At 43.6% G+C, this 16,393-nt stretch overlaps 1 protein-coding gene across 1 annotated transcript in view; it reads right to left on the bottom strand.

Annotated features, from left to right (window-relative positions):
* T265_01818 (hypothetical protein) overlaps positions 1 to 16,393 on the bottom strand; it is a gene marked incomplete at both ends in the record, with an annotated part of 34,228 nt that overhangs the window by 3,666 nt on the left and 14,169 nt on the right. The window contains 7 exons of the mRNA XM_009165928.1: positions 725 to 842; positions 3,006 to 3,213; positions 5,764 to 5,989; positions 7,285 to 7,445; positions 8,789 to 8,933; positions 9,926 to 10,095; positions 14,141 to 14,244. Of these exons, the coding sequence (XP_009164192.1) occupies positions 725 to 842; positions 3,006 to 3,213; positions 5,764 to 5,989; positions 7,285 to 7,445; positions 8,789 to 8,933; positions 9,926 to 10,095; positions 14,141 to 14,244 (1,132 nt within the window). The remainder of the gene's footprint in view (positions 1 to 724; positions 843 to 3,005; positions 3,214 to 5,763; positions 5,990 to 7,284; positions 7,446 to 8,788; positions 8,934 to 9,925; positions 10,096 to 14,140; positions 14,245 to 16,393) is intronic.

Raw genomic sequence — 16,393 nt, 5'->3', positions numbered from 1 at the left:
CTCGGTCTCTCAATGGTGGCCTGGAAATCGGTTTTCGTTCCTTTCAGCTTCACTGATGAGGAATCAGAACACTGCATCACAAAATTTCATTGAAAAAAACCTTTCGGACGATATTAATCTCTGCTAATGGAAATTCACTCGACTTGATCTGCTGTAACCAGCCAAACTGTACACAACTGCAGAAAGTACAAATACCAGAAGGGTATATTGTAGTTAGCTGATTCCAAACAAGAGGTGAAGCACTGCAACCGAGTAGTAGCCGGCGTATCGGCTCTCTTCAGGTTTGTTATGAACTTCCACGTACTTTGCAGTGTTCTAGTCGTTTCAGAGTCTAGACCTGGTGCATTCCAGCAACACTTGCTTCATCCAGATTGGATAGAGTGAATGATGGCGATAATAATTCGTATAGGAGCTGTTCAAGAATGTCCATCGCTGGCGACAAAAGGTATAAAAAGACACACCAGTTGGAGCCCAAATTGAATTGTCAAGATAACGCTTGTCAAGTCATTCCTATTCTTCCTCACGTTCGTGAGTGACACGAAAGTGTGGACAGTTCACATGTGAATTTCAGATACCAGACACGTAGAAACGAAACCCAGAAGAACGAGGCCTACGCTGCAAGAGATCACTCCGCTCAAGGCATTGTATAGAACCTCGGGATCGGAAAAACTGCCAAAAATCCATGGCAACGAAATAGTTTGCTTGGAAGCTGTTAAAAGGATACAATTGCCACATATGAAGAGGATGACGTAGTACAGGCAAACAAGCATTCCTACGCTTCCTTTTGAATAAGAATTGATTCCATTGTACATGGCTTCGTTCCAGTCCTCGCTGGTCAGTATCTGTAGAGACAAAAAAGAACGACATGGAAAAGCATTGAAAAGCGTCTACGGGCTTGTTTGTGCTAATGCTAGGGTATTGAAGACAGCACACAGTGTGAGATAAGGGTCATGGGTTGCTCACACAGAACCATACAAGAAGCCCCAAATGATGGTACGTCGATCGGCTGCTGACGGTCTGTCTTGACCCGTTTATAATCTCACCTGATGAAGGAGGACGGCTATAACAGAAAATTTCACTGAAGTAACTGCTTTTGGAAGATGTGGCCACTATAGGCGGAGCACCATCACAGCACCATAAGGGGACGGAGTATGTGCCTGGTTTCCCTGACCCAAACACAGCCTCTCCAAACGTAAGACGTAAAAAACAGAAACATTCTAAATTTGCCGTGCTTAGGTGAATAAGAGCTAATATGTCAAACTGATCGCTTTTCCGTGGATCCGAGGCGACTACAGTTAAAAGACGTAGCTCGTCAGTCAGTGGATCATGGGTCAAACATGGGCAGTTTATTGTTCGAAATAACCAAAAAACTAAACTCAATCCGATCATTTGGCAAAAGTCCCGTGTGCTGAAACTAGAAAGAATCAGCTGATATATCACCTTCTTTTAAACTCAGTTTACAGAATAATGCAGCCCTAGACTATTCGGCAACAAGCATATTAGTGAAAAACTTAACTGAATCTGAAAATATGGGGACTTGCCCCAAAGCCCTTTCCACTATCTGCGTGTGCGAACAGGCTTACGAAATTTAACGAGGGAAACCCTTGAGCAGTAAATACTGTCGACACCAGTCAAACACTGCAGAAAACACAGAAATGACCAGATGCATCACGCGTACGCTGAATTACAAATTCAGAGGAAAGTTCACGACCGATACTAGCTCCATCGATAGGTCGTCAAAGTGGACGCTGGGTCGGTCCGGCAGCTTGGTCCCACATTGCGTGGGGGACTGTGAACGCCACGGTGCTACAGTTGGTTAAATCTATTGCTATCAGGGGACTCTGCAAGCAGGAGTCGACCATGTAGTTGTTATTTCCTTCGTGATTTATGTGTATTCGATGTACCGATGGCAAAGACTCTTGTTCGGTTTCATCTGCTTAGCTAAAGCTGTTCTGTTGTATGCGCGCAAGAACATTCAATGAGTTACACACCGTTAGTCGTACACTAACTGATTTCTCTGCACTCCTTTGAAGTTTGTAACCGTAGGGTCATTTTTCAAGCTTTTGAAATTTCATTTCCACTGGCCATAATGAATCTGCCAGGGTTGTTGCCATCAAAAATTTCACCTGCTTGTTTTTGCGCTACCTGTTAAGTGGAAATCCATCAGGTGTGCAGTGTTATTTTCGATTCGGACTCACTGGAGGATGACTAATAAACTACTCAGATAACGATGCATCCAACTTGAGTTCTTGACTATGTCATTCATCTGTAAATAGGTATAGGGAGCTTCAAATGGATCGCGTCCGATAAGTAATAATAAAGGCGAAACCAGTAGTCGGTCGTAAGCGAGTTTCCATCAGTCTTCACAGACTGCTCTAAAGAAACTGCCGTGTTATGTCAACGAACCAGCTTTTGTTTAACGCACAGATCTTTTGGAGATTCTATGTTGAAGATGAGAGGTCTTTACTTAACAAGATGTTAGAAAGCGGTGTGGTTCAAAATAACGCACAACAAAAATAGTAGTGTGAATAGGAAGCGATACGAGCGGTTTTTATATATATATATAAACATGCAACAACATCAAGCTGGAAAACTGTCCGCGCCAATGAGAGGAATTGGCCGATCATCTATATGTGTCGGTTTGCTAGTACAGCAGCTATGTGAAAGAAGTGAAAAGCGAGCTAATTTGCTCCACAGAAAACACATCTACCCAACCGGGACAGGAAACACGCAACCAACTCATTCGGAATACTGTGGCATGGCGTGCTGCGAACCACTATCGATCGACGGCAGAAGTAAATTTCCCCCAACAGTACAACTACTAACGCCGAAAATTATGATGTGAACAAAACCGTATGTGAAGGCCAAAAGTAGCGAAAAAGTGTAATCTCCCTCCCCGGGGGCAAAACCATTCCAGGATTGAACAGTGTTCTAATATATTGAGTATGGGATAAAAGCGCATTAAAACTGTGACGAGCTTGTTGAGCGAGAACATATTCACCCACTTGAAAGACGGTGATCAGGGACTGATAGAAGCTGTCAAAATTGGAACGAGGTTTTTCCACTTTTTTGAAATTGAATCGCCCACCGAAGAGCTGCATCCCGAGAAGAGCGAAAATCACGATGAACAGGAAAAGTAGGACAAGAAGGCTGACGATCGACTTTAAGCTTGCAAGAAGAGAGCCGACGAGATTTCTTAGGCTGCCCCAATACCTATGGACGGCAGAAAAATGTATGAGTGAGAGGAAACAGAGTTGGCACTACTGTGTGTATGTACTTGATTGAAAACTGCACAAACCAGAAGGGCGTTTTTCCTTAAGAACTTTAAATGTAGGCGAAAAACGACAGGCTATTGCTTTACCTTCTGCAGAGCATTACACGACCGAACTAATCGCGTCTAAAATACCACTGCGATTAAAAAACGATCAAATCAATGAAAATATCCGACCGTAATATCCGTTTGGATCATAAGTCTAAAAATGTCAGCTTGAGACCTAGTTTGCGACTGGAGAATTGCATTGCTTAAGCCGCTCTCGGTAAAACAGCATTAGTCCGGACGAAACTCCCACGGACCAAGTGAAGCAAGCGACGGATTCATTCTCTGAGACGGTCCGAAAACTGTGACAGTGGTGTGCTGGGGGCTTATCTTTTCGAGCAGCAGGAGATAATCATCTTTCGAGTGTCACGGTAACTCCAGCTGAGTGACCCATTTGTCAGTTCATTCCCCTTCACAAAGCCAAGCTAACAAAGAAAGCGAAATTCACGATTGTTCTGAAAATCAAAAGAGTCGATGGAGGAAACTGCTTTTTTTCTATTACAAAAACCTCTGCTTTACTTGAGGCACCGGGAGTCAATGGGAACCAATGAACTACAGCTCATCGTATAAGCATGTTTTCCTATGTCGTAAGCAATCCAACTATTGGCAACTTGTTACAGCCGATTCGCACCTGTTCGTCTGCCGTAGGATCACCCGTAGGCGTTCTAAACTTCACTGAGCATGAATTACTCGGACTTCAACTTAATAGAAAGAAGTACTATGAAGGTCCACAGAACCTCCACCAGCATTTTGCTCCAAACGTGCACATGATTATTGAGCGTTTGTATGTATTCCCCGATGCATAGCCCGCTTCATTATTTGAGCTTGCTGTTTCCACGGTGCCGCCCTGTCCATACACAGACTTATGGTTGAGGTCTAACTGAGCGTCTAGCTCAATTATGCTGTGGTCGTGAAGAGATTCAAGGTTTTGTGCCAAAAACTGTAATTCAGTGGTTAGTATGTGCACCATCTGGAGCATCATATGTCAAGTTCTCAACGTCGCGTATATTGGCCGCTACCTCTTTGCACTTACGACTGATTTCTTCTAAAGCGGGCACTTCCAAAGCAGCACACAGTACTTTGATACGTTTGCTTAATTCGCGGCCCGTAAGGCTTTGCTGCTGCCACCAGAGAAATCCAGTGGAAATCCACATTGAACGAGAATATGGACCGACTCAACAAATGTGTTGTAAACTGATTGACGGTCGCGCACTGAGCGTCGTTACCAGCAGTCAACGTGCACGTGATAAAGTGGGATTCACGACTGCTAAGGATCAGGAGGCACGAGGTAGCATAGCGGTAGTGTAACTCCGTGGAACAGTAGTAATCAGGAACAGAACAAAGGTGACTTTTTACAGGCGTCCATTCAAGCCAATGTTGAACATCAGGGTCTACTGGCTACCTACGGTTCGCGCCACTGCGCGACGCTACCGATACTGAATCGGTATCTGCCACAGCCTTACCTCCGATCACCACACTTTGGCAGCTGTGATTCGATAAGCCGGTTCATCATCACGCAGGAGATAACCGAATCAAATGAAGGTAAGTATTTAATCGAGACTAGGAGCCTGGAGTTCGTTGAAATGAGATCTCAACTTTGGACGAAAATTCCAGTGTTCTGGACTGAACTAACTGACTTATCGGACCGAGCCATCTGATAGGCTGATACATGCGACCACACACCAATTTCATCACGTGTTGTTTCTTGCAAGTGCTATTCACGTAATTACTGACCAAACAGCTAAGCCTGCATATGGATTAGATTATTCGACAGCTTCAACCTGTAAAGTTAACCCTCTGGGTTGGCTTGGCAGCGCCAATATGCAATCAAATCGCCAGACAGTGCACACTGATACTGGTCATTTGACGGAAGTTTTAACGAATTTTTACTGTTCACGTCCACAACTGCTATTGAAAGGCTTTCCGTTACGAGGTCATGAGAAGAACAAGCAAAATAAACTAAGATTATCTCATAAGTCACCGGTTTTCCCGAAGAACTCCCCGCTTGGAATGAGCCCAAGTGTGGTTAGACGCCCGGTGCTAAAGTAACTAATATCGACAGCAATCTGTCATGAGACCGACTCGTCTATTTCCATCTGAAGAGCTCCAGTGAGGGTCGAAACACGCACTTGACTGACCACGTCCGGCTTCACAACGAACTCCTCCGATCCGGGCGTAGGTGCATCGAGGCTTTTGAAACGGGTAGCAGGAGCATGAAAAAAGTCAGGAGAGGCCGCTTTGCTACTTGGATTTAATCAGTGTTCCCGTTGATTCGCAGTAGGATCGGATCCTTGTAAAAATCCGTTGGTTGGTGGGACTTTAGCCCGCCAAATATCTAGGAGATGGAAGTGGTGACGAGATAACCAATCTTCAAATAATCACAGGGATTGCCGGGATCCCAGTTAATAAAAAAAACCCGTGCAATTTGACCGCCCAGGTTCACTCACCTAGTAACTTTGAATACCCGTAGAAGACGAGCGCATCGAAGCACTGATACACCAAGCGGAGGCATGACTTCAGTCCGAATGAGAATAATTTCACCGATGCTGCAGATGACGACAAAGAAGTCGAACCGGTTGAACATGAAGTCAAAGTAGCAACGGATGCCCAAGCTATACATTTTGATCAACATCTCAATGGAGAACAAAACGACAAAGATGATATTGGCCAGATCTGAAATTTAAGTGGATAAGAGAACGAGTTGGTCTATAGGTAAGTTATTACACATGTGCACACCAACGCAACTTTTGTGCTAGAACTAGCCTAAACGGATCGCAAGAATACTGAAGGTACATTTCATTTTGACATTATAGAAAACAAATTTTTCTTTCTGAAAAATTGTAGGATCAGGTGAAGTAGTAAGCTTCCGCATGAACATTTCTAGTGTGCTACGACCAAAATAGGTCACCAGAGGCCAAAAACTGTATTGTCCCAAAGTATTCCTTCTTGGTGTACAACAATAAAAGAGACCGGTGTAAACGAAGAAAGGTTTCAGTTCACTTTGCATACTGTTGGACCAACAACGACTAATATGCATCACTTTGAAACAGTGATTCACTGGCTCTGTCAATTTCATCGAAATGGAAAGTTTTGTAGCTCAAGCGAAGTGTACCGTTAGGGCAAAATGTAGTCGTTTCAATGGAACTCAAACAATAAACATTTGAATGTGCTGGTCCAATGTTGTCACACACGTTCCTATACTCACCATCCCCACACTGACGCCAGATCTATTGGACTGGTTGCCCTGAATAGTTTCTCAAATGTATAAACTCTTGCTGTTGTCACCAGCAGTCCCTAAAAGATGCAGATGAATTCACATGGAGATGAATTCACGCATACAAGCAAACCTCTAGGCCAATGTGCGTTTCTGGTGTACAAAGTTTCAGCCGCTGTATGGCCAAAGTCTTTTTAAAATAGAGGTCCAAAAGAGACCAGTTGACCGTCAGTTAAAAGCTATGGGCTATGTGATGCTGGAGCTACTTGGATTTAAGGTGCATTCTAATTCTTGTGCCGATGGTTCTTGTGGCAGTCCGATATCGACTTCAGTTAGCGACATCGCTTTTTTAGGCGGGGACTTGCATACGGACAGAGCACCTTATGAAAACCTGCGTAGCTCACACCATAGAAGCGTGAAAGTGGAAGCTAGCACGATATTACATTTGTAGCCCGATCTCCCAAAGCACAAACAAGTTGTATTGGATTGAGGGATTGAGGAATAACTGACGGATAGGAGTGTCACCATAGGGGAAAGGCTGTTAGACAGAACACAAATAAACCCCAGTAAAAAGTAATCGTTCAGTGCCCAGCTGTCATGCCACCGGAGGAAATCACGAGGGTTGAGATAATGTCAGGTTGCCCAGACTAGAAGAGAGCAATCGAGACGCTGGGGTTGGGCTCGAATCAATAAACTTCCGTCAACCAGTCTGTGCCTTAAACACTGAGCTGTCCCGAGTTAAAGATAAACCCACCTTGAAAGTGATCCAGCCACAACGGTTGCCCATAGTGTTCGGAAGTCAACACACCGGTATTGAGAAACACAAGGACAATAACTATCCAGTAGAAGGTCTGAGACTTGACTAGTCTGCGACACGACCGTCGGCACCGTCTGTTCCATCTCCGAGATCTCCGCCTTTGCATCGGGAGTTGGATTCAGAATGAGAGTGACAAGGAATATGATTCAGCGGCCTCATAAGCTTTGAATGAAAGGACTGCATTCACAAAGTTATTTCGTAAAGGACGCATAGGTGCGCTAACACCCTTGATCCAATAGAGCATTTCCAATGCGAACAAACTCCACAAAGAAACTTTTGACACAGCGGCTATTGTAAGGTCATACGGTCACTCTGTTCTTATCCATATTTCAAATTTTGGTACTATGATATACAGTAACCTGAACTGTTTATTCACTCTGTAGTTCATGGCGACTCTTTAGCAGTTCGTACTGACCTTTCTTCAAGCACATTCTGACCAGTTCGCGTAAAGCATGTAACTCTGCCCATGTTCTTTCGATGCTATCTACCACCCCTACGTGCCACTGGCTGTTTATGGTACGGCTATTCACCGTCATGAGGAAGTATTCCTTGCAGACGGAACCAGATAACTTGCCATCCAATAGAATCCCTCTTCGAGATTGCTTAGTTGTATTGTTTATGGTTTACATACCTCACGATATCTGGTCGTACAATCAACGACTGATACGTGTATGCCTAACAGAGTGGTGAATTATGTACAGAGAAAATGAACTATGGAATACATCTCCGAAACATGTATACCAGAATAGTGGCTTACATTGTCTGTAGGGATGAATTAATTTCCAAAAAAGATTCAGCAAGAATTAACACTGTTTCTTCCGGTCGATGAAACACAGTAGGAGTTCCCGCCCTTTCGGATTATTAAGTTTGGCAAAGTACATTACCGTTGCAGCTGAATGATAGAATGATAGAACACATAGACAGATTGGGCCTGTATGGACTGACTATACTATACCATACATGGTTACAAATAGTGTTAATTCTCACTTCGTGAGTGAGTAACTTCACGCGGTACCCAGTAGTCAAAGGGGTATCACGTGAGCACTTTGTAGACTCGTTTGGTCTAGTGCCATCCAGCTCACTGCTCTCAACAGCGTTAGAATAAGATGACATTTCCGATCAAAGACGACTATAACTTCAGTAAGCTTTCAAAATCATTGCACATTATCAATTCCATGGAAAGCCTTGTTTCGAAGAACTGTGACGGATAATAGAGTTACAACCGGCATGCCGTTGCCAGGACGGTGGTAAGTTTGAACTAGAGAGTGTTTTTATCAAGTTTGGAATTGAAATTATTTCAAAGAAGGTAACAGGATAGCCGCAGATAACGTTTAATATCCACCTCACACTGGCTGTACAGTGTGGCCCATGAAAATCCATGATAAACTTGGGAATCAAAGAGAAATAATCTCACTGGAATGCATTTTTGGTAACAACTCACCCTTTCAGAGGAATGCAGAAAAAATATTGGTTCTGCTGCGAAGCCTGACTTCTTGGTCCGTTGTCCATTCCATGGTCAGATGGATCTTCTTCTTCCTCCTCATCCGCTGCAGGAGTACTACGACAGGCGGCGCACCAACGAAATTCTTTGACACGTGAACAGAATACGTAAGCGAGTAGTTAAAAATGGCAATTCTTTAGTTGCGTAATAGAACCTAATAGAACACAGCGCGATACATGTGTATGTGCGACCAAATGAAGAGCCCAAACAGGGAAATACGTCGAAGTTCAAAGAGGGTTAAAATCGAACGCAACCTTCGTTGATTAATTCACCTGAGACTAATAGTGAACGCTCGCTTTCGAGAAAAATGTGCCTTCGATCGGCTGGAAAAAGGAAGTTTGAAATCAGGAACACTGATAAAGCAAACTGTATTATTATGGCATAAGAGACCCAGAGAAGAGAAACCTACGGAGGTGTGGGCAGCGTTGAGATATGGTGCGTCCAAATCCAGCTAAAGGAACTACTCTTTCGGGAGCGGCAGCCTCAACCATCTTGACTTGCAGTGGATGGGGACACATTCCTTGTGGGTCACCGGCATGCTCACCGTCCTGCGCGCTAACCGAAGATAGTTGGAACTGAGGTGAGATTGTATTCCGTTTTCTGAACATTATCCCAAGGATCACACATAGCTAATCATTTGGTTAATGGAATATTGCCAGATCGTTCGTCAAAACCTTACATTTGCGTCAGTGATTAGTTCCCAGGGAATATTCGTACAACACGCTTAAACTTAAAGGAACGTATGGATGACGCAGTTACCTCAAAGATGAACAAATAACCGCTGTCGGTATCACCATGCTAAGCCTACGAAGTTCTTGAAACAAACCTCTTCATCCTGGCATGCCAGAATTATGTCCTCATTTTAACATCGGCGCCAGAGGCTGAAAATCAATGCCGTGTCGGGTTGTCCGAAAATTGCGCAGTCGCCTATTTGCTTGCTGAGCGAGCCAACGCATATAACTGATCCCTTTGCAGTTCAGTTACAACTGCATGCTGGTAAGTGGACAGTATTACCTATCATCCATATATATATATATATATATATATATATATATCCCTCACAAAAATGGGGCTCACTTTTTTCTTTATCCGCTTCTTTCTCAGCATTGTCCTCATCATCGCTAATATCCTCAGCTGCACTGATCCAATCCAAATATCCTTGGACATCCTCGGCGAATTGCATTTGTTCTCTGGCTTTCTGGTACTTCCCACGCTTTTTCGCCTTCTCCCTCTCCTTGGAGAATTCACTATGAACAGCGGTAAAACGAACGTACATATGAACGATGTGTAGGACAGTTTTGCAGCCCCAAGTGCGGCTTCACACCCAAAAATATAACGCATAAGACGGATAAGTATGCATTATAATTAAAGAGACATATCAGGAATAATTTGATCAGCACACTATATTTTAGGGGTTTAAGAGTTATGGTTTTATGTGAACCCAATTCATCCCTCAAATGGTGTGGGTTTCAGATCGGGAGAACACCCGAGTCGACCAAAAAAGCAAGTCGACAGACAGGTGCTGTTGAGTTTATGGACTGGGACATTTAGTCGGAACGTTAGCTGATGAAACCCTGCTCCATTCATCTGACAAGCTCGGATCGGGCGAGATGTAAACTCAGTTGCTGTTTTGGGACTGAAAATTGTCACTCGTACGAATCCAAGCTCACGGTTTGGTAATGGTTGTACATTATATAGGAACCAGTAGTTGAAGACCCACAGCTGGTCCGGTCCAGAACAAATGTTAACGCACAGGTTGAATCAGTTCAACCGTTTCAAGAGTCGATTGGCTCTACAGTCAACAAAACATTCTTGAAACTTAAAATACATTCAAACTTGCTAGGATGATGCCCGAAAAGTAATGTGCGTGGACTTTAGGGGCAGTACTACATTGTAACGAAGTGTCACATAATCACAAGGACGACACTGTTCGGAGTGGAAACTGTGTTGATCGACTGATGTCTAGGGGTACTCATATGATATCGTCATGACAAACGGTGGGTAGGCTCTGATGATCAACACAAATACTGGGATGTATGAATACTTTTCCACATTAGACAAACAAATGCTACGGTCTTTGTTATTCTGGTCCAGATGTGCGGCCAAAAATCATCCATACGAAGCCGTGCTACTCACAGCCCCCTCAGAAGCAAAGCAAGTGCTGTGTGCGGTGTATCACAAAACCAATATCAACTTCGTTACAGTTATCCCTTCCCGTAAACATGTATGAGCAAAGTTTTTCAGGATAGCAAACAATGACAAACGGTTACATTGTTGCTACTTTTCTTCTCCATGTGGCAGTTTTACGAGTCCCGCTTAACCAAACCCGTATTGAAACCAGAAAGGATAATTCCTTCTAATTCTAGTGTTGAAGGCCAATGGGTGGTTACAAGGTCGTTCATCCTGGTGAAACCAATAAGAACTAGAATGTTGATGTGAAACGGAAGCGGATGATGACTTGATCTAGACAGTCAGAATTTTCCTGAAGCTGGCTGTAGCGTGAAGGGAACGATCTCAGGCGACCTGGATTCTCAATTACAGTAATCCACCTAAGAGACACCATTAAAAAAGGCCTTCCAATGGAGAATCAACAGTATTGTCGTCCGTCATCCACGACCAACTGCCAGAAAAGAAAGCGTTTTACCTGCCACGTGATGCTCTTGGGAATATTACTCCACACCAGTTTCCTAAAAATACGAATGGGTAACTTATCACTCGTAAGCATATGGAAAAAATTTCAGTGTTAATACGGGGTTTTGGACCTTTATCTGCTGTTTGAAACTACGCTACGACTTCGGTGAAAACTGTCTGCCCCAGACGCCTAAAAAATGTAAAAACAAGCCTTAAAACTCTGCAAGAATGCTTTAACTCACTCTCTATGATATAGGTGAATCTGGCCCAAGTAAGGTGATTGGTTCATTTCACAGCAGTTTAAAGACTTGAAAACAGCAATGAGTGATACGGCTTTCAGTCTTGATTACTCCGAGCCCGTAAAATGTGATTTATGCCGCATAAGTTAGACACCTAGCCGCGGTGAGATCCTAACCGGCAAACTGCATTTAGCTAGCATGGCGAGAAGGCATGCGGTAACTTGGATTGCGGCGACTGGTTGAAGCGTGTGTTGAACACACTTCGGTACGTTTCAACGCCCGTAGTTTAAAAGTGCGACTCGTCTGGCGCGATGAGGTGGCAGAAGGCCTTCAAATAGGGTTTACGTGACAGATGTGTGTCGTAGTCCCATTCACCTTCAGCTGTGAACACCGCGTACTAGCCTTACAGTAGTCATAGCTATCACGGTTTTGGGAAGTTGGGGCAGACAACTACGCACTGGAGGAGGTAGCTGACATAATTGATGCGTGGACTTTTTATTGGGAAGATCCGGAGGGGAGCAATGCTCTTAAAGCAACAGCGTGGATGAAAGAGCACTACTGAGGATGCGACTGGGCCATGTTCGACAATGTGTGTGATGTGCTCCCTCCAAGGGACATCATCCAGGAAGAGGGCAGTGGCCAACGCAGCTGAGCTTGCCGGTAATGGCTTTGCTGTCAAGTTCAGTTAGGAATGTGTAAGATACATCTACTTATATCCGAGTGCCGTTTTTGGCTGAGGACACTCATACAGTGTCGGTATAAACAGCACGTGCCACAGAAAATCCGCAGATTAGTATCCTAGTAAGTTTGGTATTTACTGACGCTCATGAATCGCTCTTGCTAGGATACCAAACAGGACCATTTTATAAACTTCCGCTCACTCGTACGACTAAGCTACCGATTTGTGGAGTGCTTCCATAATTTGGGAGAGGGTTAGGTCTATTCAGCGGTTTTTGAAAAATTTTATTAATGAGCATCACTTATCACATCGAATTGTCGTTCCACCCCCCAGTTACCAGGCTGGTTGATTACAATCAGCCCTGTCATGATAGATTGGCTCTGTAGGACCGAAGCAGAATTAGCAGTAAGTTTCCTACGTACTTCTAATTGACTGCATAACACCAAAATTCTGAAAACCAAGCTAGTTTGGATTAGGTTTACTTGGTTGTTTTGGGTCTTATCCCACGTGTCTCGTGTGAGCACCTAGAATCAATCAGATGGAACAGTGTTGGGTTTTTCAACAACAAGTAAACAGCGGATAACACATAACTTATAATATTATTCGGCAGCTGATTACGGGTTCCCCCGTTCTCGGGGCACATCGGGTAAGCGCAGTGTCAGAGCTTTCATCAGTCTTATTTTCTACACACATTTCACTTCAGGTGTTACAGTTAGCTGTAAAAGGCAGCCTGGTGCATCAGTTGGCACCATGTTTAAGAAATCGTTCTTGTATATACCAAGAACCATCGCCAAATCCAAATAATCAGCACCAGAGAACAGCGAAGCGAACAGCACCAGCTTGTAAACACAGATCACGTGACTACTTCAATCCGATGAGTCACATTAGGACTGAGGGGGTGATGAGCATTTTGGGATATAACCACACTTAGCATAAAATGTAAATAAATTAATGGGCCTTATGAATGTAACCGTCCCCCTCCCCTCTGGACGGCTGTGTGGGTTTGGTCTACCGTATTTCAATAAGAGGCAATGTAGCTATTGGTCCAAATTTATCACACAGGCAAAGGAAACCGCACTGACCAAGAATAGAAGCATTTCTTATTTCCGGCTACAAACTGGAGGTATGGAAGTTTGGACATAAATAACAGCAACATTGAAGACAGTGAGTCTTCAAAAAAGACGTTAGGCTGAAGGCTGTTTTCTTCACGACCACGTGGATCTCAAGGAACGGGGTGGTGAAAATTTCGAACCGGAATATAAAATCCGCATAGCGAGACAGCCGGTCAAAAACAGCCAGTTAAATCGGCGGCGGTGCACTTCACACGTGCAAAACTATTCTACAAAAATCTATCGCTTTGTACGAGTCAATCAGTGGGATCCAACTGCACCAGCTTCCTAAAAATATCGATAGCGACTAGCAATCTTGCAGATAAGCATGCTTCAGACCATGAGAAAAAGGTGTTCAGCTCATTACTATTCAACAAGAATTGATCGCTTATTATAATCTCAGTAAGATGCAGTCATGACAAGCAACCTGATCTAACAAAAACATTCTGTCGATTGCCAATCACACAAAGTGATGCAATCCGTTTATGATGACATCGAGAGAAGTGTCAGCTAAAAGAGTTTCGCACCAAGGTGTGGAGGCGGTTGCCAGAACGAACAACTGCGTGAGAGGACAATGAAGAAAAACAGGTTGGTTATTAATGAACCAACCATGACGGGTAACAGAACAACTTACCCGCTTAGAACACCGAGAACCAGATTCATCACGAAAAACGACCCGATTAGTATCATACTGACAAAATATACCCAAGGGTAGAGCATTCCTTGTGAATCGTTGACCTGTGTGTGTGTAAGCGAGAATCGATCGGTTCGAAACAGAGAAGTCATTTGAATAGATTGACATAAATACTGGAAACTGGAGAAATCAGACTGGCAATAAGCTAATTACCGGGTGGAATTCATCGGTTAACCGGTTAGAAAAGGATGAGGGGAAGAACAACTGCATGCGTAGCTGTCTACCCCTTCATTCCCACATCATCGGCGAACAAAAATGTAAGATACAACTACTGAACAACATGCACGATTTTTTCCAGCTAACGATCATGATCATGATGATAAAGGATGGCATACCGGCAATTAAAGGAGCACAACTTCCTTTCAAGCATCGTCTCCTGACAGACTTGCTTTCAAAGAGACAACATAGTCGTAGGAGAGCAAAACAGAAAGATGGAGAAACGCTGGCTGTCTAGAACTATTGACTGTGTTAAATAGTTTGCTTTGCGTCAAAACAAATGCGTACAAGCCAAACAAACGGCCTGAAAAGAATAAGCAAACTATCTTTCTCCTCGGGAATAGTCGTTTCAGATTTCCAGATTTGCTTCCCGTTTTCGGGGAGAATCGGATCGAAATCGATTCGCTGTAAATAATCTTATCGATATCTCAATTCATCGACTGGTCATCCCTAAAAAATTCAATAACTAGCGATTCTGTGAAAGATCAGTGAGGGGATAACTAGATTGAAGAGTCGCTGATAGCGTGAAACGGTCCATATATCCGTTTTATCAAAGCTTCCGCAGAGTTGTATTATCACATTTAAGTCCGTCAGAGCGTAATTTGACAACGCGTCATTTTAGTACACGTCTGCAGTACACTAGCAGTTGAGAAATCATTTATCAAAATCAGTGTAAGTTATGTACTGTGTACTACTAGACGGGTGATTGGAGTGCAAAAGCGGCCACCGGAAAGCAAAGTTATGGATCTCCTAAACTTGGGCGTCCTATATAAGACTGTAAGGGAAACGTTGCTGTGACAGACCACGTGGGTGTCTTGGAAATAGGAGACTGTATACGCATAAATTTTTCATAATCTACTGAGTAATCAGAATGGCTTTCACCCCGGTAAGGTATCGTTTTTCTCGTTAGGAGTTTGGGCATAGTAATCCAGTTAATTGAACGTCAACATTCCTCAAAAACGTTTCAGTGTGCCATTGTTTTTTTTGTGAGGCGACTAGCAAGCAATAGGGTAGGTCAGGTTAGCAAGAGTGCTGTAAAACAAGTCACCATAACTCTCTGACGGTCGCGGATGTTTCGATAGCTGCCAGCTACATAATACGTGAACTTATGCAAAGTAGCTTTTCTGGCCTGTCCGCTGCCCAACATTCCAACCATCTCAATCCCCGTCCTATAGACCTAAATGAAGGCTCTAAACAAAGCACCCTCTCTTCGGTAACCGCTTCGCATATCATTTCATGTGATCCAGTAATGATGTACAGTTAAGAGGTTCTTAGTATATGAAACAATACTGAAGAGCCTCCTTGTCCGGTGGATGTGCAGAACAAGACAAGCCATACGAACAAATAGGTTGAGACGCCATGAAAATTGCTTGTTCTACCAAACAAGCATGAGTGAACGATGATTCCTAATGGAAAAAGGCAATGACCCGATATAGCTAAATGAACAAGGGGTTAGAAAGTGACCATCACGACAGTTAGTGCCAGTTAATGGTTGAAGCGCCTAAAGTGGAAGCACTGAGTGGGAGAAAAAACAATCAACTTCCATCCTCACATCTTGTTAAGCATAGGCTTATCCGTTTCGGCTCTAAACAACACAAAATGCTCAGGTTACCGACAACAACCTGGTGAAACGTAACAAGTGTTTAACAAAGTCCCAAGTTAGAGAACGGCAGAAAGTGATTCTTCGACAGAACAAATGACAGACAGCAGACATGTAGCAAGGTATTGAGTCCCAACACTGTCAGCTGACCAGTATGGACCCACATTCGGTACATTCACAGACCCACTGGTCAAATTCATATGCCAACTTTTAGTCATGTAGTCTTGGAAACGTCACAGCTGACGGACATGCCCACACAGAACCACTGCCCAGTCAGTCTCAACGACCTTCTGTGCAAAAATTTGCGCATTATCATATGATTGTATCTACGCTGATTTTTTTCTTTCTCCCTCTCTCACTCTATCCATGTACGACGC

Source organism: Opisthorchis viverrini, assembly GCF_000715545.1.
Source record: "Opisthorchis viverrini unplaced genomic scaffold opera_v5_20, whole genome shotgun sequence".
Taxonomy (NCBI): Eukaryota; Metazoa; Platyhelminthes; class Trematoda; order Opisthorchiida; family Opisthorchiidae; genus Opisthorchis; species Opisthorchis viverrini.
The sequence above is the reverse complement of the archived record's forward strand: the minus strand, read 5'-3'. Positions and strand labels throughout refer to the sequence as shown.